General features: G+C 43.5%; 1 protein-coding gene across 1 annotated transcript; it reads right to left on the bottom strand.

The window, feature by feature from the left end:
• Positions 1 to 634: 634 nt before the first annotated feature.
• Positions 635 to 26,096, bottom strand: LOC123955476 (glutathione S-transferase omega-2). Its single transcript, XM_046027576.1, has 7 exons — positions 25,939 to 26,096; positions 20,235 to 20,345; positions 19,858 to 19,966; positions 17,142 to 17,364; positions 16,117 to 16,218; positions 2,254 to 2,360; positions 635 to 885 (listed from the first exon to the last, which is right to left on the bottom strand). Exons 2-7 carry the CDS (start codon positions 20,266 to 20,268, stop codon positions 726 to 728), a joined length of 735 nt encoding a protein of 244 aa, XP_045883532.1. The 5' UTR covers positions 20,269 to 20,345; positions 25,939 to 26,096; the 3' UTR covers positions 635 to 725.
• Positions 26,097 to 26,167: the final 71 nt, after the last annotated feature.

Here is a 26,167-nt window from a genome sequence, read left to right as displayed (position 1 = left end):
ATGCAAATCCAACAAAGTGACCTTTCTGTGGGACTGGGTTTGGGGCGTGTCTGTTTTTTCAAGGCAGGATGTCGGCTGCAGAACATTTTGTGAGCCATCCTGAGCCCTGACAGCACCAGCAAAATCCTGACGTCGTTAGTCTGGGCGGACAACGGGTGTTTCATTTCCTGCTTTGGAATTCTTTGAGTCATAAGACCCTCGGTGTCTCACAGGCCCACACCAAAGTGGGAACGTGAATGACACTCACATGTGCCCATGTGGATGGCAGCTCTCATGTGCCAAATGGAGAGGATTTGGACCTGGAGTGTGTTCTTCTTCCTCCTCTTCTCTAGCTTTCCACTCACCAGGGAGGATGTGGACAGTGCTGATCTGTGGATATGAACATCACTGATGGACAGGACTTGAACCTCCACATCAGCATCAACCCCAATAATCTGGATATTTAACTGGGCCAAAGGCCAAGGAACCAGAAGGCACACAGGCTCCCAGGCTCCCAAATGTACTTGGGCATTAGCAATGGGCACTAGAGATTTCTAGGAGATCTTTAAAAGGTATGGGCCAGAAGAGTCACACCAATGGATTATCAGAAAGAATACATTTTCTGTCTCCACGTTTATTGGGAACCTCAAAGAAAACGAACAGATTGACTGACCCACCAAAACAATTCCTGATACAGAGTCACGACATGCTTGGGAATTCTGGATGGTGAAGGGATGGACTGAGGCTCAGCAAGCTAGCCCGTAGTCAAAGGCATCAGGGTTGTTCTGAAAATAAAGATTCAAGAAGCCCAAGAAAATGTTCTTATCTATGAGAAGAGCGCACACCGTGGGGTCCTGCTTCATGGCTGCTGTCCAGAGCCGTAGTGCTGGCGTATGGTTCAAACAGCTGCAGGACAGGAAAGAACCGTTAGCTCGTCTGCAAGGGAGGCCATCGGGAAACGTGGCATGTGTGGCTTTTTAGATTTATAAGACACAAAAGGCTGGTTTATAAAGTTATCTTAGTTACCTTATCATCAACTGATCATGATCATGTGCTGGAGGAAAATCTTATTTTGGGAACAGCTGTGTGTGTTTTGAATCACGGAAGTTGTTGTTGCTTCTTTTTTTTTTTTTTTAAGATTTTATTTATTTATTTGACAGAGATCACAAGCAGGCAGAGAGGCAGGCAGAGAGAGGAAGGGAAGCAGGCTCCCTGCTGAGCAGAGAGCCCGATGCGGGGCTCGATCCCAGGACCCCGGGGACCATGACCTGAGCCGAAGGCAGAGGCTTTAACCCACTGAGCCACCCAGGCGCCCCAGTTGTTGTTGCTTTTAACAACGCCGCTAAAATACCTGTGGGCTGATTGTTCTGGGGAAATAAAGTGTGTGGGCTTCCCTGTTTACCCCCGAAAAAGACAACCCCCTGTCATTCTTAGATTTTACTGCAGGGAGTTTGAAAAAAGATAAGTACTTTCCAAAACCACTTTTTAAAAGTCAGCAAAACCATCATCAAACCTTGAAGTACTAGAGCTGACCGAGCCCTTTCCAAGACGGATCAGGAAGTGGAGGTCTAGGATATACACGTGACTCGCTCAAGACAGTACAACTGGTTAGTGGAAAATCCAAGAGGGGAGGGTTCCTGGGCCATGGCTCGGTACTCTGTCCCCAGAGGAGACAGGTTTTGGTCATGTTTATGTTGACACATAGTTATGATCTAAATACTTTCTATCTGGGAACACCTGGGTGGCTCAGTCGGTTATGGTCTGCCTTCAGATCAGGTCATAATCCCAGGGTCTGGGGACTGAGTCCCATGTCCAGCTCCTTGTTCAGCAGGGAGCCTGCTTCTCTCTCTGCTTGTGTGCTCTCTCTCTCTGACAAATAAATAAACAAAATCTTAAAAATAAACAAATAAATATGTTCTATCTGACCTTTCATCGGAGATAGTCAAAGTGGAAGGTGGGTAGGTTCGAGCCCACGCATTTTGACAGTACAGATGTAGTTCTGCCTCAGTGGGACCTGGTTCTCCAACCAGTTCCCCAATGCCAGAATTGTCCGGCACCCACCCTGTGACTGTCTGGGAGCCCAGCAGGTGCCCACCCAAGTTCAACGTCTCAGAGTATCATGGGAAGAAAGCACATGTTCTGCCTGGGGACCCTACACGGTCTCCCTGAGTCCACCAGGGAATTTCTTCTACTTTAAACATCCCTACATTTCCATGGTGAATGGCTGGGCATTCTGTTTGCTAGCCAATGAAACCCCATAGTCAAAGGTCTTACTCGGCGATTCCATACACATCCAGCCGCTCAAACCAGGGCCAAAAGAGGTAATCAATCATGGATATACAGTCTCCACCAAAGAAGATGGTATTCTGATAGCCAAGAATCTAAAAGTTTAAACAGAACAAAAGCAAATTAATTTACTTACCTGCTGACATATTTATATATGCTAAATACAATACGAAATTGGTTCCCAAAGAGGGAGAACCAAGGCTCTGCTTCTCCTTCCGATCTGTTACACAATGCGTCTGCCCTTTTCCTGAGGTTTCTTCCACTTCCTTCAGGGCCAAACTCCCAGCCATGCTCAGCCCTTCCCCCCTTTCAACACTGGAACAACGAGGTGGCTCATCTGACTGGGGAATGTGGAGGAAAACCCAGACAGGGAGCAAAGCCCCGACCTCTTGGCCTGGAACAGTTTCCTCAGAGTCCTAAGCTTTCCACGGAGGAGCTCAGTCCCTGGAGATAGGGGCCCTGCCCCACACCCGCCCATGGCTGAGAGGGAGGGGACCTCATTAGAAACCCTGCTTGCTGCAGTCGTGATCCCCATTCTCCAAGATCCACTTTACCCCTAATTAAGGGGATACCATGGTCTCCATGTGCCTTCCTCTTTATAGACTTATTTCTTGATTCAAAACGAATGTAGGAAAGAGCAAATGCTTTTTAGTGGATTCCCTCAAATTTCAACACTGTCTGTATATCCTATTTTCTTGTTTTATTTCAGGTCTTCAAACTTCACACTTTTGGGCCACTTAACACTGTCAACTTTTTACATTAAAACAATTTCTCATTTCCAGATGGCACAAATTTACACAGATAGACCGTAAAGCAAACAGATAAACTCTTAACAGCCAAAATACAGTTAAAAAAAAAAAAGGTAGTGGAAAATTTTAAAAGCAAAAGTACTTAGCAGAGCTTATTGTCAAGCCAGGTCTTTCCAAAGAGAAAAGTACGGTGCCAACTCCCCAATTCAATCAAGCAAACAACACTCCTGGACCCACAGAACTCATCAACTACATACTTCCCTATAGTTACAGAGCCAGATTCCTATATCCTTTATCTGGATTTCTCTATTCCTATCTCTATCATCAGGCTTGACTGTTCCTACTCCAGCTTATGGTCTCTCGGATGCAGTCTACAGCTATAGTTAAGAACGTCAGCTCAGGGGTGCCAGGGTGGCTCAGTGGGTTAAGCCACTGCCTTTGGCTCAGGTCATGATCTCAGGGTCCTAGATCGAGCCCCACATTGCATCAGGCTTTCTGATCAGCAGGAAGCCTGTTTCCCCCTCTCTCTCTGCCTGCCTCCCTGCCTACTTGTGATCTCTCTCTGTCAAACAAATAAATAAAATCTTAAAAAAAAAAAAAAAAAAAAGAACATCAGCTCCGGGGCAGGCAGACCTGATCTTAGGCTAGGCTTAGGCCTCCTATTCAATATGGAATCCTACGCAACTTACCTACGTACCACCTCCTCCAAGCCTCAGTTTTCTCATCTGTCAAATGGTGGTAAGTTAGTGCCCACCTCAGAGGTTATGGTGAGGAGTGACATAATCATGCATGAATAAACAAAAGCTCTTATGATGAGAAAACACAGAGACATCCAAACCTCACATCTACAGATAGCAGATGCATCTCTGACAGAAAAAATCAATGGGATTCCCCCACCTGCCACCCTCCTCAGAGGAGAAACCAAATCTTGCTGCCCTCAAGTCCAAGTTTTCATTATCCCCTGACATGGCATCAAGGAGTTCCCGTGATGAGTGTCCTGGGAGTCTGAAAAAATGTTAGGTAGCATCACTTTGTTCAAGGAAACTAACAGGATGGACTAAACCAGTGGAATCTGGCCAATGAAAACTCAAAACAGGCTATTTTAAGGCATAAGGAAAATAGATCTGACTTACAGCGGAAAGGAACAAATCGTTCAGTATTTATGGATTCCAGACAGCATCAAATCTTCTTTATGTTCACAAATGGATAATAATTATGCAAACTTTTACCACTGGCTTCAAAACATATACCTCCAGCTTATTATTGGCCTTCACGGCACAAATCAGGACGAAATCGAAATCGACTGACCCTGGAACAAGTATGGCTCTTCTGTTTACAGATGAGCGGTGCTCTTGGGAAAGTCCTTGTCAAAACACATCACACATAGACATTTACTAGAACCCATGCTAGGTCCTTTGGTAAAGTGATATTTTGAAAATGAATTAACTGCTTAGTAATTGGTATGTATTAGTAAATATGTTTAAAGCTTTTTATTTACTCAAAGTAGGAGTATGTCTTTAATATACAAGTTACAGATACAACTAGTTCTTATATAAACACTCAAAGGAATTCAAGCCCTATCAAAGTACACGGTACAATAAAAAGTCAGGATGGGGGGTGCCTAGGTAGCTCAGTCGTTAAGCGTTTGCCTTCTGCTCAGGTCATGATCCCAGGGTCCTGGAATCGAGCCCTGCGTCAGGGTCCCTGCTCAGTGAGAGGCCTGCTTCTCCCTCTCCCACTCCCCCTGCTTGTGTTCCCTCTTTCACTGTGTCTTCTGTCAAATAAACAAAAAAATCTTAAAAAAAAAAAAAGTCAAGATGAGCACATGGACAGAATAGATGGGGCATCACTCATCCTTTTCCAGCCTTTCCCACCCCCAAAATACATATTCACATTCCCTTGGACTTTCATCTTTTTTTAAAGATTTAATTATTTATTTGAGAGACAGAAAGTGAGAGACAGAGCAGGAGCAGAGGGGAGAGGCAAAAGGAAAGGGACAAGCAGACTCCCCCACTGAGCAGTGAGCCTGATGCGGTGCTCAATTCCAGGACCCCAGGATCATGACCTGCGCCAAAGGCAGATGCTTAACCCACTGAGCCACCCAAGCACCCATCTTGAAATCTTTAAGACCCTCAGTGGGAATACTCCCTTCCATGCGAACCTGATATCTTCCAGACATAGGCAGTGGCCTTTCCATCGAGAATCACATAACATCAGTATGGGAGGGGTCACTGGACCTCTTCTGGTGGGACTCCCCTCCCATTTTACCATGTATTTATTTATTTTTTTAAAAGATTTTATTTATCTATTTGACAGAGAGAGACCACAAGTAGACAGAGAGGCAGGCAGAGAGAGAGAGAGGGAAGCAGGCTTGTTGCTGAGCAGAGAGTCCGATGTGGGACTCGATCCCAGGACCCTGAGATCATGACCTGAGCCGAAGGCAGCGGCTTAACCCACTGAGCCACCCAGGCGCCCTCTACCATGTATTTAAATCATGCTCAGTACAAAGGAATTAAGAGATGCAGTGCTTAAAAAAAAAAAAAAAATGTATACCATAATATATAAAACATGGAAAATAATAAAACACTAAGATCAGAGAAAACAAAAGTTAGAACAGAAGGTCAAAACAAGGAAGGAAAACGATATCAAGATAACAAACCTGGGGTTCTGCAGAGTTCCTTAAATAAAGCTTTGAGTTTGACTTGAGTTTCCTGAGCCAAGAGGGAGAGGAAACTGCGCTGGTGAGCTGAGACTGATTCTTGCCTCTCCCGTGGAAGCACAAAAGGACTCTCACTTTTTGGGAGAGGAAACAATCCCAGGGAGTTAAAGGAGCTCTCCAGTATCCCAGAGTGAAGACAAAACTAGCATTCTCCCTATTCCCAAACCAGAGCCAGCTCTGTGTCGCTGAACTTCAAATATGTAAGTACAGGACACTAATCACAGCAGCTTCTCCGAGTCTCTTGTGAATTCTTTGTTTGTTCTTTCCATTTAAGTATCAGCAAAAAGCTTAGAATCAGCAAACTCTGAAAGCCTCTGGCTTCCCTGTGAGAACTCCCTCCCCAGTCCCTTGTTTTCTCTATCTCTGGCTCTGCCAGAGCACCTGCCCCACTGGGAGACAAGACACAATCACAATAAAAGAAGAAGAAGAAGAAGACAACGATGAAGAAGAAGATGATGATGACGATGACGATGAAGACAAAGAAGACAAAGAAGAAGAAGAAAGAAAAAAGAGAAGAGAAGAGAAACGAAGAGAAAAGAACCCTTAACAAATTCTCTCCTGGGAGATGCCTGGCCGGCTCAGTCTGTACAGCATGCAACTCTCCATCTCGGGGGCTGTGAGTTTAAGCCCCACGTTGTGCTCTACAAAAACTCAAATTTTTACAAAATTCTCTCCTTCCTGTCCTATTCCATTGATAAGAACATCTTCAGGCAACTTTAATGAAATAGTTCTCCTGTGTTCTCAGTTTAAACTCAGTCGTTTGCTTATAGCCAATTAGCTCCTCTGACAGATTTTAGGATAAATAGTAAAATGAGACAGTAAGATTTTACCCGCCCCCCAACCCGCCCCTTCCCCTGAGCATGAAAAAGCCTGGATGGAAGAACCCCCAGTCTTCTTGGAGGGTCTCTCGGGCTCCCCCAGGAGGACCTAGAAGAGGTTCGCGCGAGAGAGCACATGGAAGGAAGAAGCGCGTCGGGCTCCCCCTTGTGGCCATCGGTGGTGAGGTGCCCTGGCTGGCTCCCCCAGGAAGTAGGTAAAAGAAATCTGCAGGGTTTTGGAGAGAGAAGCAGCAACATCATAAAGAGAGGCAAAACCCAGACTTTCTGACACGAGGCATCTAAAAAGCTTCCCTCTACAGTCTTGGGTAGTGAAGCTTGGGATCAGCTTCACTAACCGTGCTTAACCTTGAGAGACTGCTGTCCCAAGCACGCCCCTCGCCATTGCCTCCCAAGGAGGACAGACAGCTGGGTGGCTTGCAGAGGCGCGGATGTCCTTGCTGGGAGAGAACAAAAAAGTGGGGTTTTTTCTTGATGGAAACGGTTCCTAAGAAGCAGAATCCACCCCCCAACCCGCACAGGACACAAAACCATCTGCCAACACATAAGCAAGGCAGGCCCTTCTCCAGAAGCAGCAGAAAAGTACCCAACTCCAGGGCAGAAACCCCGAGTCCATGAAAGAAAAGAGAAGGCTCTCCACATTTCAGATTTCAGGTCCCTGTTACACTGAATGAGGCTGAGGTTGAGCTGATGAGAATGTGATTACCTGTAAAATGAACCAATGGTACAGAAACAAACGTGGAGGACATGTAAAACCATTTTTCCTCTGGAGAGAAGCCTCCGACATAGGGTCTGGGACAGAACATGCCCCTCCCGCTGCTCTTCAGGTATGACCTGGAGTCCCTTATGAAGATTCAGAATACAATTTGTCCACATTTGGGGATTCAAGGACCATCCTGAAAGTTCTACGCTGGAATCCTTTAATGGACTTACTCCTTTTGTCAACACGTATGTGTACAATAGTAGCAGGGGAAGCCAGGAGGCCAACGCTTGACGGGTCAAATACCTATAAAGTGATGGATGGTGGAGGAAAGTATAAAGGAATGTCTTTAATTTCCCCTAAAGGGGAAGATGACTTCTAATCCGTAAAAGCTGTGGAAGAAGTCACAACAGAAAGAACTACATAGCACAATATTGTTAAATGTTGTATTTCTATTATGTACAAAAACGATAAGCCAGACTAAAAAACAAATAGAAAACAAACAAACAAAAAAACACATGTTTTTGAAAAATAGCCAAATATCCTTTATATGTAAGGAGCTCATTAAGGGGAACTTTTACAAATCAACAAGGAAAATCAGGAAGATGTTAATAGACAGAGATGGGTAACAACCCATTTTCACAAACAAAACAATGCGGGGGAGCCTGGGTGGCTCAGTGGGTTAAAGCCTCTGCCTTCAGTTCAGGTCATGATCTCAGGGTCCTGGGATTGAGCCCCACATCGGGCTCTCTGCTCAGCAGGGAGCCTGCTTCCCCCCTCTCTCTGCCTGCCTCTCTGCCTACCTGTGATCTCTCTCTGTCAAATAAATAAATAAAATCTTTTAAACACACACACACACACACACACACACACAAAGGGATGGCATACTTTGGGGGGAAAGCTTCTACTTCACTAACAATAAAACCAAAAATACAAATGAAGTCCACAATAAAAAAACTACTGCTTCTCTCCAAAGCAGGCAAATACCTTCTTTAATGAAATCTCCCCACAGTGAAAGGGGAAGTGCAAAAAGAATTTTTATATACTGCTGGTGGGGGGGCAAACAGCACAAGTCTTTGGGGAAGCAATTTAGCAACACACAGTCAAGCCTCTAAATGTTCATACCCTTTGATCTGGTAATTCCACTACTAGAAGTCTGACCCAAAGACATTCTCAAATAGAGAAACAGACTGCTGTTTCTTGCAGCACCATTCACAGTGGTAAACAACTAGAAACAACCTAAATACTCCTGATGGGGTGCAGGATAAATAACTCCAGTTTATACACATGGCAAATTACATAGAATGAAAGTGATTTTTTTCTATTTTTGAAGATCGCACCCATAAAACATAAATACATTCTCATTATTTTAAAAAGCTCAAATGATAGAAAGTAGTCTCTTTTTTTTTAAGATTTTATTTATTTATTTGACAGAGATCACAAGTAGGCAGAGAGGCAGACAGAGAGAGAGGGGGAAGCAGGCTCCCCGCTGAGCAGAGAGCCTAATGGGGGGCTCGATCCCAGGACCCTGAGATCATGACCCAAGCCAAAGGCAGAGGCTTTAATCCACTGAGCCACTCAGAAGACTAGAAAGTAGTTTAAATGGCAAAGACCTGCTCTTCCCCATCCCTGCTTTTGCCCACTTTTCTTTCCTATCCCAGCAGCAGTCTCTGTTAGGAGTGTGATGTGTACCTCTCTAGGCATTTCTCTGGACATTTATTTACATGTATATAGACACATATGTACATTTGTTTTCTTCTACAAAAGTGGGATCGCGCCATCTGTATTACTGTGTAATTCACTCAAATATTTCTAGGCAATCTTTTCATGTCAGTACACATGGCTCTATCTCTTTCATTTTTAACTGCTGTATAAAATTCCACAAGAGTGATGTGGGAAAGAGGCAGAAGAAAAGTTATTAAATTTCCTTATCCACTGACAAGCCCTTGAAACAGGCAGAGTGACCTTCCTCTAGGGACTCAACTGCCTCCACCTTATAATACTTTGCTAAAGGCAAAAGGCAATCCTAGCCTGACCACCCCCCCTCCCAACACACACACCACGATCCTGTGGGTCTACTTTAACATATAAAAATTCCTTTGGAAACTTCCTTTATCTCTAAACCCTCCAAGATTACATGTTGGCAATCATCCCCAAGCATATAGCCCACCACTACGTATCTGAAGGGTCTCAAGACTAGGGTTTTATTAGACGGTAATAAATGACCTTTTCCCAACAACAGCTAGCCCCCTCAAGGTCCTGGAAATCTTGCTTCCAAAATTCCTTAGAGACTGATGCTCTCCCTGACCCCCTCCCAACTTGCAAGTATATAATGAGCCACTCCTCACAACCCCGGGGCAGCAGCTCTTTCTGCCCACAAGTCCTGTCCCCGTGCTTTAATAAACCACCATTTTGCACCAAAGATGTCTCAAGAATTCTTTCTTGGTCATCAGCTCCGGACCGCACCCCACCGAACCTCACTTATATTCTAAAACTTCATCAAGAGGAACGTAATTTATCTAACCATTCCCTGTCTAATGTACATTAAGGTTTATAATTTTCCATCCTCATAAATAGTGCTTCTTTAATAAATGCTCTTAATACATATGAACAAGCATTTACAGGGTTTATAAAAATATGGGAAGACCTTTACATCATAATGGTAGCCCAATTCTATATACTCTACAATTTTAACTACATAAAAATATACATAGCGGAAAAGGACAGGAAATAAAAAGTCCAAAATGATACCCATACCTATTTCTGGGTAATGGGATTATGATTTTTTTTTTGGTCTGCGTTTCTATATTTTTCTATACTTTCCAAATTCTCTCTAATGAACAAGTATTTCTTCACAATTGGAGGAGAGTAAAATTAATCTCTAAATAATAGGAATAATTATTAGTCTATTATTTACATGGTGATAGATGGTATAGCGGAAGGCTTTTAACAGAAATATAGCAAATATTAGTTTACCTAGAAAGAAGCTGTCAGAATTGGACAATGGATGAAGTTACCAAAGTCGCAACAGCACCAAAACCACTCAGTTAGCCACTGTCTATAAAGGGTCATCAGTTCCTCGGTGTGGAAGGATGGTGGTTACCACTAAAAATGGCATATTGGGGCGCCTGGTTGGCTCAGTGGGGTAAGCCTCTGCCTTCAGCTCAGGTCATGATCTCAGGGTCCTGGGATCGAGCCCCACATCGGACTCTCTGCTCAGCGGGGAGCCAGCTTCCCTTCCTGTCTCGCTGCCTGCCTCTCTGCCTACTTGTGATCTCTGTCTGTCAAATAAATAAAATCTTAAAAAAAAAAAAAAGGCATATTAGCAGACATGCTAAGTCAGCTAGCAAACCCAAGAGAATTGACCACATATGTCCAACACAAGAACGTGTACATAAATGCTCACAGCAGCATTATCTGTAGCAGTCAAAAAGTGGAAACAACCCCAGTATCCATCAACTGATGGATAAACAAAATATGACATATCCATACAGCGCAGTATCATTCAGCCATAAAAAGGAATAAAAGATGGACCTTGAAAACATTATGTTAAATAAAAGAAGCTCATGCAAGGCTAACATTGTATGTTTCCATTTATATGAAATGTCCAGAACAGGTAAAATCATAAAGACAAAAAGTAAATTAGGGGTGGCCGGTGGCTGGGAAGGTTCTGAAGAAATGGGAAGCCAATGCTAATGACTAAGGGATTTCTTTTTAAGGTGATGAAATGTTCTAGAATTAACTAGTGGTGATGGTTGCACAGCTATGTAAATATAAAACCACTGAACTGGGGGCACCTGGGTGGCTCAGTGGGTTAAAGCCTCTGCCTTCAGCTCAGGTCATGATCTCAGGGTCCTGGGATCCAGCCCCGCATCAGGCTCTCTGCTCAGCAGGGAGCCTGCTTCCCTTCCTCTCTCTCTGGCTGCCTCTAGGCCTACCTGTGATCTCTGTCTGTCAAATAAAAACAAAACAAAACAAAAAAACCACTGAACTGTATGCTTAAAAAGGGTGAATTTGTGGTCTGTGAATTATGTCAATAAAGCTGTTATAAAAATAGGTAGCAACAATGAATTTAGTTTGTAGACATGGTAAGTTAGTTGATAACAAGATAAACTTAGCTTATAAATAGTCTGCTGTACACAAAAGGCTATAGAAAATTATTTTCAGTGAACAATTAGCCAGATATAAACTTTCCTTCCCTCCTGTCCTAATGACATCCAAAGAGAAACAATTAAGTGATGCATATGTATTTTCATTATTGAAGTTAATAAGAATTAAAAAAGAAAAATAGCAAAACTTAACCAAGACAATATGATCTAACTGGGCACACATGTATTCTTTCTGGAGAGGAGAAAGGACAGATTAAAAATTAAGGTTATAGGAGAAATTTGGAATCAAGAAAATATTTCACTAGAGATGCTCCTGGATGTTGTAAAGACAACTTCTACAAACTGACCTCGGGCAAACAGCCACCTACACAAGGTGCAGAATCAAATTTGGCAACATGGGAAACCTAGCATGGAGATACCACATGGCAGTTGGGGGAATGCCAAGAATTAAAAACATCAAGTGTCCTGTGGCCCCCCCAGGAGCCAAAGGCCTCAAGTTACTAGGCAGGTGGTCACTCCCTCAGCGTATTTCCAGAATTCTCTACGTTACCGTCCTTTTCTTCTCCTTGGATGGACTTCCGCTGATGACTAGCAGGAGATCAAGGACTAGCCAGCCAGAAGACAGAATCCATTATGCACAGAAACACTGAACTAGAACAAAATTCTGAAGCATCAGAGAAATCGGGCCGAATCCTGTCTTTCACTGCCCTTGTCCATGAGCTGAGTGCTTCCACAATGAAACCATTCAGAATGAGGACACTGGCAAAAAGGAGGAGGAGGAAGGGGAGGAAGAACAGCAGCAGCATGGCTGAAAGGTCTGGCACATTCCAACCCACAAAGATAAAATGCAAGTGGGCTCCAAGGACTATTCTGACATGGTGAAATCAATCACAAACATTAAAAACAAAAGAATAAAACTAAAACGATGAGTACCACTGACACGGATTCAGTAATGACGAGACAGTTGGCTTGAAAACAGAAAGCGTGGTTACAGAATGGCCTCCCCACCATTTTAAAAAACTCCCCAAAATGTTCACAACAGGAAAGCAAACAGGGAGGATGCCGGTTTGATAATGAAAACAGCAGTCCTGCATCTCAAACAACTGTGAACCTATTACAGAAAAATGCCCCGATAGAAGAAGCACAATTGACCTTTCACTTTGATGAAACGATTTTTTAAGAAAAAATTCTAAAGTCAGGGGCATTTACTGCAAAACAAGAAATGGGCAGAGTTTAAGGCTGTAAAGGTAAACTGAGCCTTTTGCTTGGGAATAACACGGCAGAAGATCACATAGTAGTATCTCAATTTGCTTATCCCTCAGAAAGACCATGTATACGTAATACACTTTCAGCTCAAACAAAATCCTGATTACACACAACCATGCAAAAGAGCTGCCTCCGTCAGGGAACATTCTCTACCAAAATTATTCTGACAAGTTTCTATTTCACTAGAATCTCCTCGAGTTGATATACTGTATTTAGAGGATTGGATCAAATAATTCCAGCTAACTGGGCAGGGTTCAGATTCTGATATTGCCTACATGGTATTTATAATTCTTGGTAATGATGGGACAAAACCACATTCAAATCTGCTAGAACAACACTGAATACTCACTCCGAGGTCCTTAAGTACCATCCGTGAAAGCTACCTACACTTGGGCTAGTTAACGGGTTATTTCTAGAACTCAGCTACTGAAGATAAAGTGGAAGCGTGTTATGCAGGGATGTGCCAGAGCTGACCAACCACCGATGACATCTCTCTCAACCCTGAGCTTGGAGACACAACACTGGTAGGTCAAAATCAGCCTCTGGTGGGGTATTTACATCCCTGAAACAGAAAACACTATAAATCGGAGCTTCTTTTTCTTCTGAGAGTCATTTCTTTTTTTTTTTTTTTTAAGATTTTATTTATTCACCTGACAGAGATCACAAGTAGGCAAAGAGGCAGGCAGAGAGGTGGGGTGGGAGGGAGAGCAGGCTCCCTGCCGAGCAGAGAGACCGAAGCGGGGCTCGATCCCAGCACCCCGACCCAAGCGGAAGGCAGAGGCTTCAACCCACCCAGCCACCCAGGTGCCCCATGAGAGTCATTTCTTACAGACGATAATTTATCATCCATAAATACTGCAACTGTACAAATCTAAGATAGGCAGCTGGAACTGTAAATAAATTTAATCTGCTTCCACTTGACAAAGGTCAAATGGAAGAATATTAATAATCAGTTCTCCCTTAAGAGGATAAAAATAGCATTCTGATGGCTGCCAACAGAGGTACAACCCACCCATAAAGGGAAAGTATCAGTTTCTAGAACAAAGATAAAGGAAGTCATAAAACCACCTTCCAGATTATTCTACAGGTAAGGGGTAAGGAGCCATATCACTGCCAGATTGCTCCTTGCCTACCCTACCCATTGTCACTTTCCCCTCTTTCTTACAGAACCCTGATTTTATCCAGAGTGTCCCCCTCGAAAAAATCACATTTCCCAGCCTCTCCTGAACATAGTTATGCTACGACTAAGTTCTGGCCAATGAGATTTAAGTAGTCATTGAGTAGGAATTCTGGGAAAGCCTTTTTTTTTAAATTTACTTGAGAGAGAGAGAGAGAGCATGGGTGCACAAGCACGAGTGGGGGAGGGACAGAGGGAGAAGCAGACTCCCCACTGAGACCCCAACGTGGGGCTCCATCCTCGCACCCCAAATCATGACCCCAGTTGAAGGCAGATGCTCAACCAACTGAGCCACCCAGGCACCCCAAAAGCAGGTGAATAAAGGGGCATGGCCCTTTGTCATTTTTCCCCTCTGTTCTCCTTTCTGCAACCTGGAGCATGGATGTAACGGCTGCAGTTCCAGCAGCCATTTTGTCATTTTGATGATGAAAGACTTGTACTCAGGATGACAGAACAGATGGAGAAAAAGATCCTCAGTCCCTAGTAACTATGAGAAAGCCATCAAAACAGCCCTGAACTGCACTACCTCTGGCTTTTTTGTGTAAGAGAATAAACCCTATAAAATAAGTCACAGTAGGCAGGTCCCTTTTACTAGCAGCCAAACAAAATCCCTAACGAATCTAAATCTTAGCATCATTGGCAGGAGGTACAGACAGAAGCCATACAGAGCTACTACCTAAGGAACTTGGTGATTCAGGGAAAGGGAGAAACTCATCACATGCCCTTCCACCTTCCTTGCCAGATTTTCTTTTCTTTCTTTCTTTTTTCCTGGACATGACATGATTTTATATATTGAAAAAAAAAAACCCTCAAAGAATATACAATAAATATCAGAGCAGGATACAGAATCAATATGTGAAAATCCAGTTGCAGTCCATACCCTATCAATGAAAAATCTGAAAAAAACTAAGAAATCAATTCCATGTATAATAATATTAAAAAATATCTAGGAATAGATTTAATAAAAAATGCAAGTTTTTACACTGAAAATACAGTTTTAAAATTAACTAGAGAGGGGGTGCCTGGGTGGCTCAGTGGGTTAAAGCCTCTGCCTTCGGCTCAGGTCATGATCCCAGCATGCTGGGATCAAGCCCCCGCATCGGGCTCTCTGCTCAGCGGGGAGCCTGCTTCCCCCTCTCTCTCTGCCTGTCTCTCTGCCCACTTGGGATCTCTGTCTGTCAAATAAATAAATAAATAAATCTTTAAAAAAAATTAACTAGAGAGGATAAAAATAAATGGAACCAAAACAGTACGGCACAAAGTCAGACACGTAGGTTAGTGGAACAGAATAGAGAGCCCAGACATAATATATTTATACAAGGAATTTGTGCCGGGAATATAAATTGGTATAGCCACAATGGAAAACATTACAGAGATTTGTCAAAATTAAGACTAGAACTACCATATGAAACTGCAACTCCACTTCTGGATATATTATCTGAAAGAAATGAAATCATTATCTCAACGAGACATCTGCACACTCATGTTTATTGCATCATTATTCACAATCGCCAAGATACTGGAACAACCTAAATGTTCTGTGATGGATGAATGGATGAAGAAAATTTGGTATGTATGGTTTTTTTCACTATTTTCTTCATTTAAATTCAATTATTTAACATATCATGTATTATTAGTTTCAGAGGTAGAGTTCAGTAACTCATCAGTCTTATAAAACCCAGTGCTCATTACATCCTGTACCTCTTTAATGTCCATCACCCAGTACCCTATCCTCTCACCCCCTTCCCCTCCAGGAATCCTTGGTTTGTTTCCCATGATTAAGGGTATCTTATGGTTTGTCTCCCTCTCTGATTTCATCTTGTTTTATTTGCCCCTCCTTTCCTCTATGACCCTCTGTTTTTTCTTAAATTCCACATATAAGTGAAATGAAATGATAACTGTCTTTCTCTGATTGGGTTATTTCACTTAGCATAATACCCTCTAGGTCCATCCACATTGTTGCAAATGGCAAGATTTCATTTTTCTGACGGCTGAGTAGTATTCCATTGTATATATGTACCACGTCTTCTTTACCCATTCATCTGTCGATGGATATCTGGGCTCTTTCCCTTGTGTGGCTATTGTATTCTTGCCAGATTTTCAAGAATAATTCTATAGCAGGTGAGTGGAGGGCAAGCAACCGCAGGTTAAAATTAGATGACTAGAAGCTGAATGTATCAAAGACTGGCAGAAAGACTAAGTCTGTGAAAGCAGGGCGTGTCAGGGGGCCCAGGCTGGGGATCCTGCATTGCTTCTCGCACTGTATCTGACCAGGAGAGGGGCTCTTTTTCGTACCTCTTCAAGGTTGCAGAATTCCTGACGCAGGGCTAGCTTCAGATCAGCACATTCTCTCCCGCATCTCAATGCTACCAGACACTCCTTGGTCAAGTGTGGGACCTAATCAGAGAACACAAGTTCTTAGCAGAGCAGTCCGAGGAAACTCTGGGCTCCTGCTCTTTCTAAAAATGCAGCCAGAGCTTTATCGCTCCAACTTAACAAGCCAACACCCACATCCAGGCTCCCCACCTCCTTGGAGGGTCATCCCTGTGGTTCCAGAAATCCACGGTCACCGCACCATGGTAAAACAGGGTGCTTTAAAAGGGGTTCTCCAGTGCTCCTTACTTGCTCAGCTACTCCGTGCTGTACAATCTTAGGCGGGGCACTTAACCTCTCTAAGCCTCAGTGTTGTCATCTGAAAAATGGATACAGTAACAGTACCTACCCTAAAGGGCACTTGTGAGCATTAAATGAGTTAACCTTTATAAAGCAGGTACGATAGTGCTTGGCACAGCATAAATGCTCAAGCTATGTCGGCCACTGATGTCCCTGAGTTCCTTTTATCTCTTCTCAAAGAGAAAATTTCCCCCTCATTTTTTCCCCTCTTTTCGCTCTTTACATTTCCTGTACAGCTGGGACTGCTGCTCCGAATAAAGGGCAATTCCCTTTCGTGCATTCCCTTCTTCACACCCCAACAATTTTTCTACCTGAAACTTTAGAAATATTTCCTTTAACACACTACCAGTTTTCAGCTCTTCCAACATTCCTACCTGGAGTCACATGGTCCTAACCATGCCATAGCCATACCTCTTGAGACTGCTGGTCGAAATAGAAAAGAGCCTATCAGTTAAACCTTCCATCTTTAATATCAGAGGGGACAGCCTTACGACTACTCCATACTAGGTATCCTCCTAAAAGGCAGGTATGTTGTAACATAATGATCGGACCAATGACTTAGCTTCAAAAATGAACTCAAGTTTGGGAAACACATACAAAGCAAAATGGACTGTATGTAAGTGACTTTTTTAAAAAACTGGATATACCTTATAGAATAACTCCAATAACATCTTCTGGCGAGCCCGCTCATAAGGGTCATATGGATACAGCTTTCTTCCCGGGTAAGCGTCATCCAGGTACTCACAAGCGATGACAGATTCGTAGATCAACTGACATTTGCTGTTCTCTAGGACAGGAATCTGGCCAAAAGGGTGCTTTGTATAGTACCACTCAGGCTTGTTTCTCAGGTTAATGTTGACAACTTCATGTCTTAAAAAGCAAAGGGAAAACAAGACAGAACTAGAAAGAGAGGCTTAGGGGCACCTGAGTGGCTCAGTGGGTTAAAGCCCCTGCCTTCAGCTCAGGTCATGATCCCAGGGTCCTGGGATAGAGCCCCACATCAGGCCTCCCGCTGCTTCTCCCTCTTTCTCTGCCTGCCTCTTTGCCTACTTGTGATCTCTGTCTGTCAAATAAACAAAATCTTAAAAAAAAAAAAAAAAAGAAAAGAAAGAAAGAGAGGCTTAGGCAGGCAGACACTCATCCCAAAAGCAGAAGCAATCAATTTATAAAATTTAAGTTTACCATAAGTTTTCCAAAGTTTATGTTTTTCCAGAGAAAAATACATAGCAAGGTCATTGTCTTCATGCCTGTAGTTAAGATGTGCTAAATGTTTTCTCTGCCTTGTCTCACGTGCTCCTTGTGATTCCTGGCTCCAGGAGTTCCAACCTCCTGCCCGTTATCACTGGGAGGAAACAGCAGAGCCTCGCTAAGAGCCAGGCGGTCTGACTCAGCGTGCACGCACTTAACCACAGCATTCCAGAGTTTCAAACATCTTAACACTTGCAAATGCACAGCTGATATTAAAAGGTCACAACAGAATATGGTAAATGTCAGCAGTTGCGAGCTTGAATTCTGGCATCAGACTGTCTGGGGCTGGACAGTCTAGCTTGTGATGCTGGCCAAATTCCTTAACCTCTCTGTGCTCAATGTCCTTAATTGGAACATGGGGGTAATAATGGTACCCATCTCTTGGCATTGCTGTGAGGACTGAATAAGTATGTCTGAAATGCTCAGGACAGTGCCTAGGTACATGAGCATCAATAACCTTCTTCTTATTCTCATTATTATCATTAGAGGCTCAAGCCTATAAAATTACCAGAAGTGCTCACCTATGTTTAAAAGATGAAAGGAAACAAATGAGTATATTCTTGGCTCCGTCAAGGACATGGTCTTAAATCGTAAAGCAGTGGTTTTCAACAGGGAGCGATCTTGCCCCATTCTGCAGGGACACAAGTCAACGTCTGAAAACATTTTTCAGCTGTCACAGCTAATGACAGGGTCACCACAGAGAGGCCAGGGTGCTCCTAAAAGTCCAACAGTGCACAGGACAGCGCCCCATCCCAACCCAAACACACGTACACACACAAAACAAACAACTACCTGCCCCAAAATGTCAACAGTGCCAAGGCCGAGAAACCCTGTCCTAAAGAAATATTTACATTGGTTCCTAAGCTACCATTTTGTCACTAAGGGTAAAACATCGGGCTACTGTTCTCTAAATTTTATTTTAAATAGGTAACTGTTATTTTAAATAGGTAACCGTGGGGCCAAGGAGACTTGAACAATAAGAAAGAATCTGGAAATACATTCCATATACACTCAACAAAGTAGAATTATGTAATTTTGTTTAAAATGTCTCTATATTAGTATTTCTCTGACATGAATCTGAAACTCTGGAGTCGTCCCTTAAAAGGATGGACCCTTCAAGAGTCAAAAGCCTCACTTTGGCTTTGGGGCCAGCTGCCTCCCCCGCACCCAGTCCCTACTCCAGCCAAGTGGCACTGCCTCCCACATCCAGACCTCCGCGGCAGGTGCTGGTTTTAGGAAATTCCTTCTGGAAGAAAATGGACCTATTTTTCAAGTATGCCAGAACCTTAAAGAGGCCTCTTGACCGAAGTTCCTTCTATGTCATTGTTTGGAACTATTTGTCCATTCATTCAAAAAAATATTTTTGAACACCTACCTTGCACCAGGCTCTCTGCTAGCTCATGAATAAAAGAGACAAAAGCCCTACCCTCAAGAACTGTCAATTTAGCCTTTGGGGGATGGCGGGGCGGGGGTGGGGGGAAGCGGTGGAAGTGAGGCTGGGTAGAGTGGAGGAAAGGAGGACAAACAAAACTGTTGGAGGCGGGAAGCGCTATGAGGAAAGCGAGCGCACTGAAGGCGCCAGGTGAGATGGTTAATCATGGGCAAAAAAGTTGTTCACCACAAAGAACCCGTCTTTGAAGCCGTCTTGAAACTTAAGCTTTGGAACCTCGCTCATGGTCTATACCCCACACAGCTGGCCCTCCGTGGCCAGAGCAGGGCCCATGGTACCTGGTTCACGTCCTCCACTGTGGTAAGAAGAGGCGGTGAGGGGAGCGTGCTGGTCTCGGGGCGGGGGTGGGGGGGCGGTGGATGGAAGCGGGGGACTGGCTGGCTGGAGAGGTCCCGGAAGGCCTGGGGAGCCCCCACAGTGCCCTGCCTTCAGCCTCGAGACGGGAGGGAGCCTTCTCACCAGAGGCAGCGTTAGGTCTGCACTGAGCTGTCCTGAAAGTTTCACGCACAGACTCGGCTCCGCTCGGAAGAAAGCTGGGCCGTGGACCGCCCGCTACAGAACCCGCCCAGGACTACCCATTTAGGAGCCCCTCTGAAGTCTGGGCAAGGCGCCCCAGATTTTGAACACCCCGCGCGCCTGCGCGGCTCTGGCCTCCGGCTTCTCACCTGATGCCTTTGGCCCGGAGGACAAGGCGCGTCCTGTGCGCGTAGGGGCAGAACCTCATGCTGTAGACGCGGATCAGGCCGTCTGGGACCGGCCCGGGGGGGAGGCTTCCTGTGGGGGTAGGGGAGGAGGCAGGGGCCCGTGAGCCCACGGGTAGAGGGGCTCACCCGCCTCCCCCGGGACCCCAGGAGAAGTGCGCCCGCCCCGTCTCCCGCGTCCGAAAAGACACATTTGTATGTGTCTTTTGCGCAGAGGATCCCTTCAAATCCCTCCCCGCCGCGCTGGCTTGGGGGCCAAGGCCGAGCAACCCCCTCTCCAGAGCCAACTTTCCCAGCCACGCGGCGCCCCCACTCCGGGGACTGCGGTCGAGGGGGCTCACCTTTCCCAAAGGACCTAGTCGCATCCTCCATCATCTCTGAGCGTGAGCGAGACGTAGAACGCTCGCCGAGGCCGCAGGCTCCGAGAATAGCCGCGCTCCAGCGCGCCCCTCCTGCCCCAAATTCAATTTTTGAGTGACTGAGCTCAGGGGTGGGGGTGGGGGCCTGTCGGGTGGCGAAGGGGCAGAGGGGAAAGTGATCTGGGAAGGGAGCTAGGATAACTTAACCAAGAGACACACTTCCCCGGATCTAGAGGCCCAAGAGTCGCGAGTGGGCAAGAAACCCCTGAAAAGTACCCCTTGCCTTGAACACGTGGGGAGCGCATTCAGTGGGGTCTCTCCTCCACATCAAAAAATCCCTGAAGAATGGGCATTTGAACTCCAGCATGTCTTTCAGGGGAGTTTAATAAAACTTGACCACGGTAATGATATGTTTTCTTTCCCAATCTAAGCCCTCCCTCCTGCCTCTCTAAGACAACTGGACACAACCTCTCTATAAGATTTGTTTGTTTGCTTTATATAAAACCAAATTTCCTCAGGATATAGCAGGTAAGGAAGAAAACCTTCTTAGCGTTGCGATAGTGCATAAACTTGGCAGTGAGTGCCTCCTTAAATTTGGTGCCCTAGACCCCACACTTGCTTCACCTTTAGTTCTGGCCCTATTTGTGAGACTTTGCCCCAGCTATGGAAAACAGGTGATGAATGTAAACATTCTTTACCTAGAGGCAGAAACAAATTTGTGAACTATTCCCACCTGCAGCATACATTTCAGAGAAAACTCTTTCTGATTGCGAGGGAAAACTTGGCCAACAGCCCAGCCATGTGCCACTTGGAGAGCTCTTCCATCCATCTTGGATAAAAGAGGCAGCTGGCCTTTGCTCAGACCCTGATAGGCTGAGATCTTGAGATTCAGCAGGTGGTAAAATAATTCCTTTAATTTTACAGACTTAGTGGAAATGGGAATTGCTTGTCGATGGACTGTATAAGATTGACAGGTAAAGAAGGAAAGAAAATTATGATTATGTCCCACTCACACTAATCGATTTCCACTGACTACCTTCTTCGATTCCCATGACTACTCAGGCAGCTAGTATTATTCCTATTTTACAAAATAGAAAACAGCCTCAGAAGAATGAAATTATTTCTCCAACGTGATCAGCTAGTGGGGTCTGCTTACCATCTTGACCTCTAAAGGTGGTAACAGTAAGAATAGGAAAGAATTTAAGTCCTGGAAAAGTTGTAGCCCATAATAGCTGCTCAAATGTTAGCTGAATCTAAATAGCTTTGTTAAAATGATAGAACCTAATTATGTAATTATGAATGGGTAACTGCTGGCCTTCGGAATTCCAATCTATTTAGAAATGCTTGGTTAATAGGTTAACATTTTTTCCTACTGAATAAGAATCTTTTAAAATCTTCAGGATAGTGACTCGGTTATATTTTTTGCTAAGTCAGAGTGACTTCATGTGATTTTGAGGAGCTGTCACCTTGTAAGAATAGGAGAATGGCAAAAATGTTTGAATAAGCGTTCTCTGAAAATAAAATGCATGTATGTCAGCAAAACATCTGGTATTGGAAAAGATAAACTGACTTGCTGTGCTAACAATTTTGTGCTTTGGGAGACATAAAGTAATAGGATGACTACTGTTCTGGAGCTAATTTTGATCAAGAGGAACAAACTGGGTGGTAAAAGTAAAGCAATAAACATAACCATGTCATGGGGGATTTTCTGGGAGACAAGCTGATGACTCCCAGGCAGACAAATGTGTCCCCACATAAAGAAAGCAGATTTCAAAGAGTTGAGAGAAAATATATCCAGATTCTAAAGGGGAGGGCCATAGAGGAATGTGAAATTGTTGAAATCAAAATAAATGATTACTTACATGTATTTGGTGCTTTATGTGTATTCACTCATTTAATCCTTAAAATAGTCCTATTAGAATTCTATAATTTCATTTTTTAAAAATATTTTATTTATTTATTTGACAGAGATCACAAGTAGGCAGAGAGGCAGGCAGAGAGAGAGGAGGAAGCAGGCTCCCTGCTGAGCAGAGAGCCCTATGTGTGCAGGACCCTGGGATCTTGACCTGAGCTGAAGGCAGAGGCTTTAACCCACTAAGCCACCCAGGCGCCCCTATAATTTCTTTTTTAAAAGATGACTAAACTGATGTTGCCAAGGTCACGTCACCTGTCAAAAACCTTATAACAAGTTTAAGAAAAGAGGGAGGATTATAAAGCCTGGAAGTTCAACTCCTAGGGCTGGACTGCAACCAGAATCTTATCTATTACCAGAGATAGCCAAACTTTTCTGTAAAAGTCAAGATAGAAAGTACCTGACGCTCTTCCTGGCCATCTTGTCTCAACTACTTACCTCTACATTTTAAATTGAAAACAGCCATAGATAATATATTAATGAACAGGGGTGGCTGTGTTCCAATAAAACATTATTTGTGGATGCTGAATTTAAATTTTATATATATTTTTAAAAGGACTTTTTTTTTATAAGAGTAGTTTCAGGTTCACCACAAAACCGAGAATATATGGAGTTATCCCATATACTTACTCACTACCCCTCCACAAACAGAGCCTCCTGCACCATCAACATCCCCCATCAGAGAGGTACATTTTTACAACTGACACCCTTGCACCAATACAATATTGCCCAAAGTCCATAATTTTCATGACGGCTCACTCTTGGTAAATTTCGTATAATTTTCATGTGGCACAAATTATGATTTTTCTCTCGATTTTTTTAAAAAACCATTTAAAAATGTAAAAACCATTCTTCACTCTTGGGCTGTACAAAAACCAGCAGTGGACGGGCATTGGCCTGCTGGCCTTAGTTTGCCCATCCCGGGTCTACAGTCACAATGACTGAATTAGCTATGGACAAACTGGGAATTCCATTTGTAAAGTAGAAGGTTACTGGATCACCTTTTTACTATGCCAGAAGAGAACATATTTCCAACTTTCTTCCCCTAAGGGAAACCAACTCTAAGATTTGAAAGATTTGTAATAAACGCATATCTGTGTATGGGAAGTCGCATTCTAAAATATCTGGTGTAGTTAGAAAAGAATAGATAGAACAATGGAAATATTTCTTCCTCTGAAGGAAAGCAATACAGTATCAAGATTCTTACTTGGCACTATATCTAAACCCTGGCTTTGGCACTTAGGCAAGTTCTCTAACCTCTTGGACCTTCATCTTCTTCATCTGTAAAAAGAGAACACTGTATAGTACCTAATTGATAGGTTTTGAATATTGAATGAGATCGTGCACATCCTCAGTATAGTAAAAGCTCAGTGTACTTGAAAATTAATGACTAATATTAGTGAGTAAGAATATGTTTAATAGCATAGTGCACTCCAATTTTGTATCTATAAAGATCAAATACACTGCAATTCTGCTTTGCCAAGCACATTGGAATTGAAATTCAACTCAGAATACTTATTTCGCCAGTTACCAATTTAATGCCAATTGAATGGGTTGAATGCTGCAGGCTACATTTCAGTAATGTGGTTTTTAATCTTACCACTGAAAGCTATGGTTTCCCTGGAAAGATTTTAATCACAACCTTTAAACTTATCCCTACTTCCTTTTTAGGAACCAATATGTACCTTTTTGAAATCCTATAAGTAAACTTTCTTTCTAATGTTATTATATCATGTTTATACCTCTATTATACTGATTCACTCAAGCAAAAACAAAAAAACAAAACCACACAACAAATAGTAATAGCACCATATGAAACCTACTCGAAATCTATTTCTAGCTACCTGAGATATAATCGGATCTGTTTTGAAAATGTGGGAAACTTCAGTCATGGGTGACAATGACTCGAGCCTTCCAGGAAAAGAATGCTACTGCAGAAATAATTTCTTTAATTACACAAGTCTCTGCTTTGAGAAAAGGAGAGAAAGTGGAATTTACATTTCACAGTTTTTTAAAAAAGTTTTTTTGCCACACCAATCTCTGGCAGTTGCAGAAACTGGAGGACATTCTATTTCAGAAGCTAATTTACATGAAAAATTATGTTACTGGGTGTTCAAAAATTGTTCAACAAGTTCAAAGAGTGAGATAAGTAAGGGGAAAGGCTCTGTTTTCAAACAGGCCCAAACTCAGGATTGTTTCCAGGAAGTTAGGATGGTAGGGAATCTTGTGTTCTAATGCCTTTGGGACTTTTTTGCTCCATTTTTATTGAGATATAATTGACATACAGCTTTGGATGAGTTTAAGATACACAGCATAATGAGTTACCTAAAATGTTTAATGATTACCACAATAAGTTTAGTTAATACCCATCTCCTCACACAGGTATTAAAAAAAAATTCTCCCCATGAGATCTTTTAAGATCTACTTTCTTACTTAGCAACTTTCAAAATATACCATACAGGAGCATTTAATATAGTCATCTCGTTGTACATTACATCACCAGGACTTATTAACTGAAAGTGTGTACCCTCTGACCACCTTTATCCCACCCCTCCTGCCCCCCCACAACATCTGCAATATATCAAATAAGATTACTAAAGTTATCAGAAGTGGAACTTCATCTTCCCATGAGGGAAAACTGAGTCAAAGGAGACTCTGTTTTTAAGTACTGGATTCCGCTTTCCTATTCCGATTTCTCTTTACAGCTTGGGGGATCAAAGAAAAAAATTTAAAACATTTTAACATGGTAACATTTGAATGACCAAAGGCAGATTTTCAAGATCCTGAAATCAGCCCAAGTCAAATGTTTGTAAAATCCAAACAAAACACACGAAGTTTGGAAAAGGAACACCAACACTTCCTGTTCAATCTCAGCCATAATAGTGATGTGTCATAAAGGTGGATACTATCCTCTCCTGACTCAACCTCTAAATGCTAGTGAAGATAGACTCTGGCGGAAGCAAGTGTAAACTCATCTCTAAATGACTGTAAGAGTTCAGGCTGGATGCGAATAATCTTTTCAGTATTTACTAGCTTGGTCACCTTGGGAAATACACCATTTTCTATGCCCTGATGTTTCGTCCACAATTTAGAGCTAATATTACCAATACATTGGTATTGGTTTGGGGAGGATTACTTCAGATGCTGCTTGAGAGGCATTTTCTATCTAGTAAGCATGTTACCTTAGCCATTATTTTTATTAGTATTTGAATGTAGCAGTGAAGTCCCATACGTACTCACAAAGTGAGGACTTTCCCGCGGACCGAATTCCCCTGACCCGCAATGTAGCTAACCTAGCGGTGCCCAACGCAGGGTTGAGAATTCCTGATTTGAGGTCATCTTGACCTGTCTCCAGCCAAAGCAGAAAAATAACAATTTAGTGAGCTTTTTTTTTCTTTCTTTCTTTAAGCTAAAGTGATTCTCATTAAAGACCTGGTCTTTAAATGATAGACTTTGTGCTTTTCTTGGTGTTAAAAGTCTTTGATCAAACTTTGATGAAGATAAGTCGTATTTTTCTTTTAAAAGTGTTCGCAAATCCGAAATTCCTGAAAATAATCCCCAAATCCAGAATTGACCTCACAGCCCTTCTCCCTTTCAAAGACCTCGCAGACCGGACAGACCCACCCGGAGGAGGTGATAAAGAGAGCCGCCCCGAGGGGCCTCCGCGCGCCCAGCCGGCGGACCGGGACGCCGAGCAGCGGCCGCAGCAGAGGGCGGTGGCAGCCGAGGGAGGCGGGGCCCAGGCGGATCCCGCCCCTTAGAACGCGATCCTACCCGTAAACCGGCCCCGGCGCTTGCAGCTCCGGCCAATTCTGAAAGCCTTTGGATGCCCTACGGCCAAGCTGTATGAAGCTGAGCCAATGGGCGGCCGCGTTACACGCTGCTGGACACCAAAGTCGCGAGTCCTCCCGGTGTCTGTGGCTGGCCAAAGTGGAAGCCAGGTAGCGGCTGGTCGTGGTACCTCTGCGCCCGGGTCTACATCCGACTGAAATCCGCCCGCAGC

The sequence above is a fragment of the Meles meles genome, chromosome 13, assembly GCF_922984935.1.
Source record: "Meles meles chromosome 13, mMelMel3.1 paternal haplotype, whole genome shotgun sequence".
Taxonomy (NCBI): domain Eukaryota; kingdom Metazoa; phylum Chordata; class Mammalia; order Carnivora; family Mustelidae; genus Meles; species Meles meles.
The sequence above is the reverse complement of the archived record's forward strand: the minus strand, read 5'-3'. Positions and strand labels throughout refer to the sequence as shown.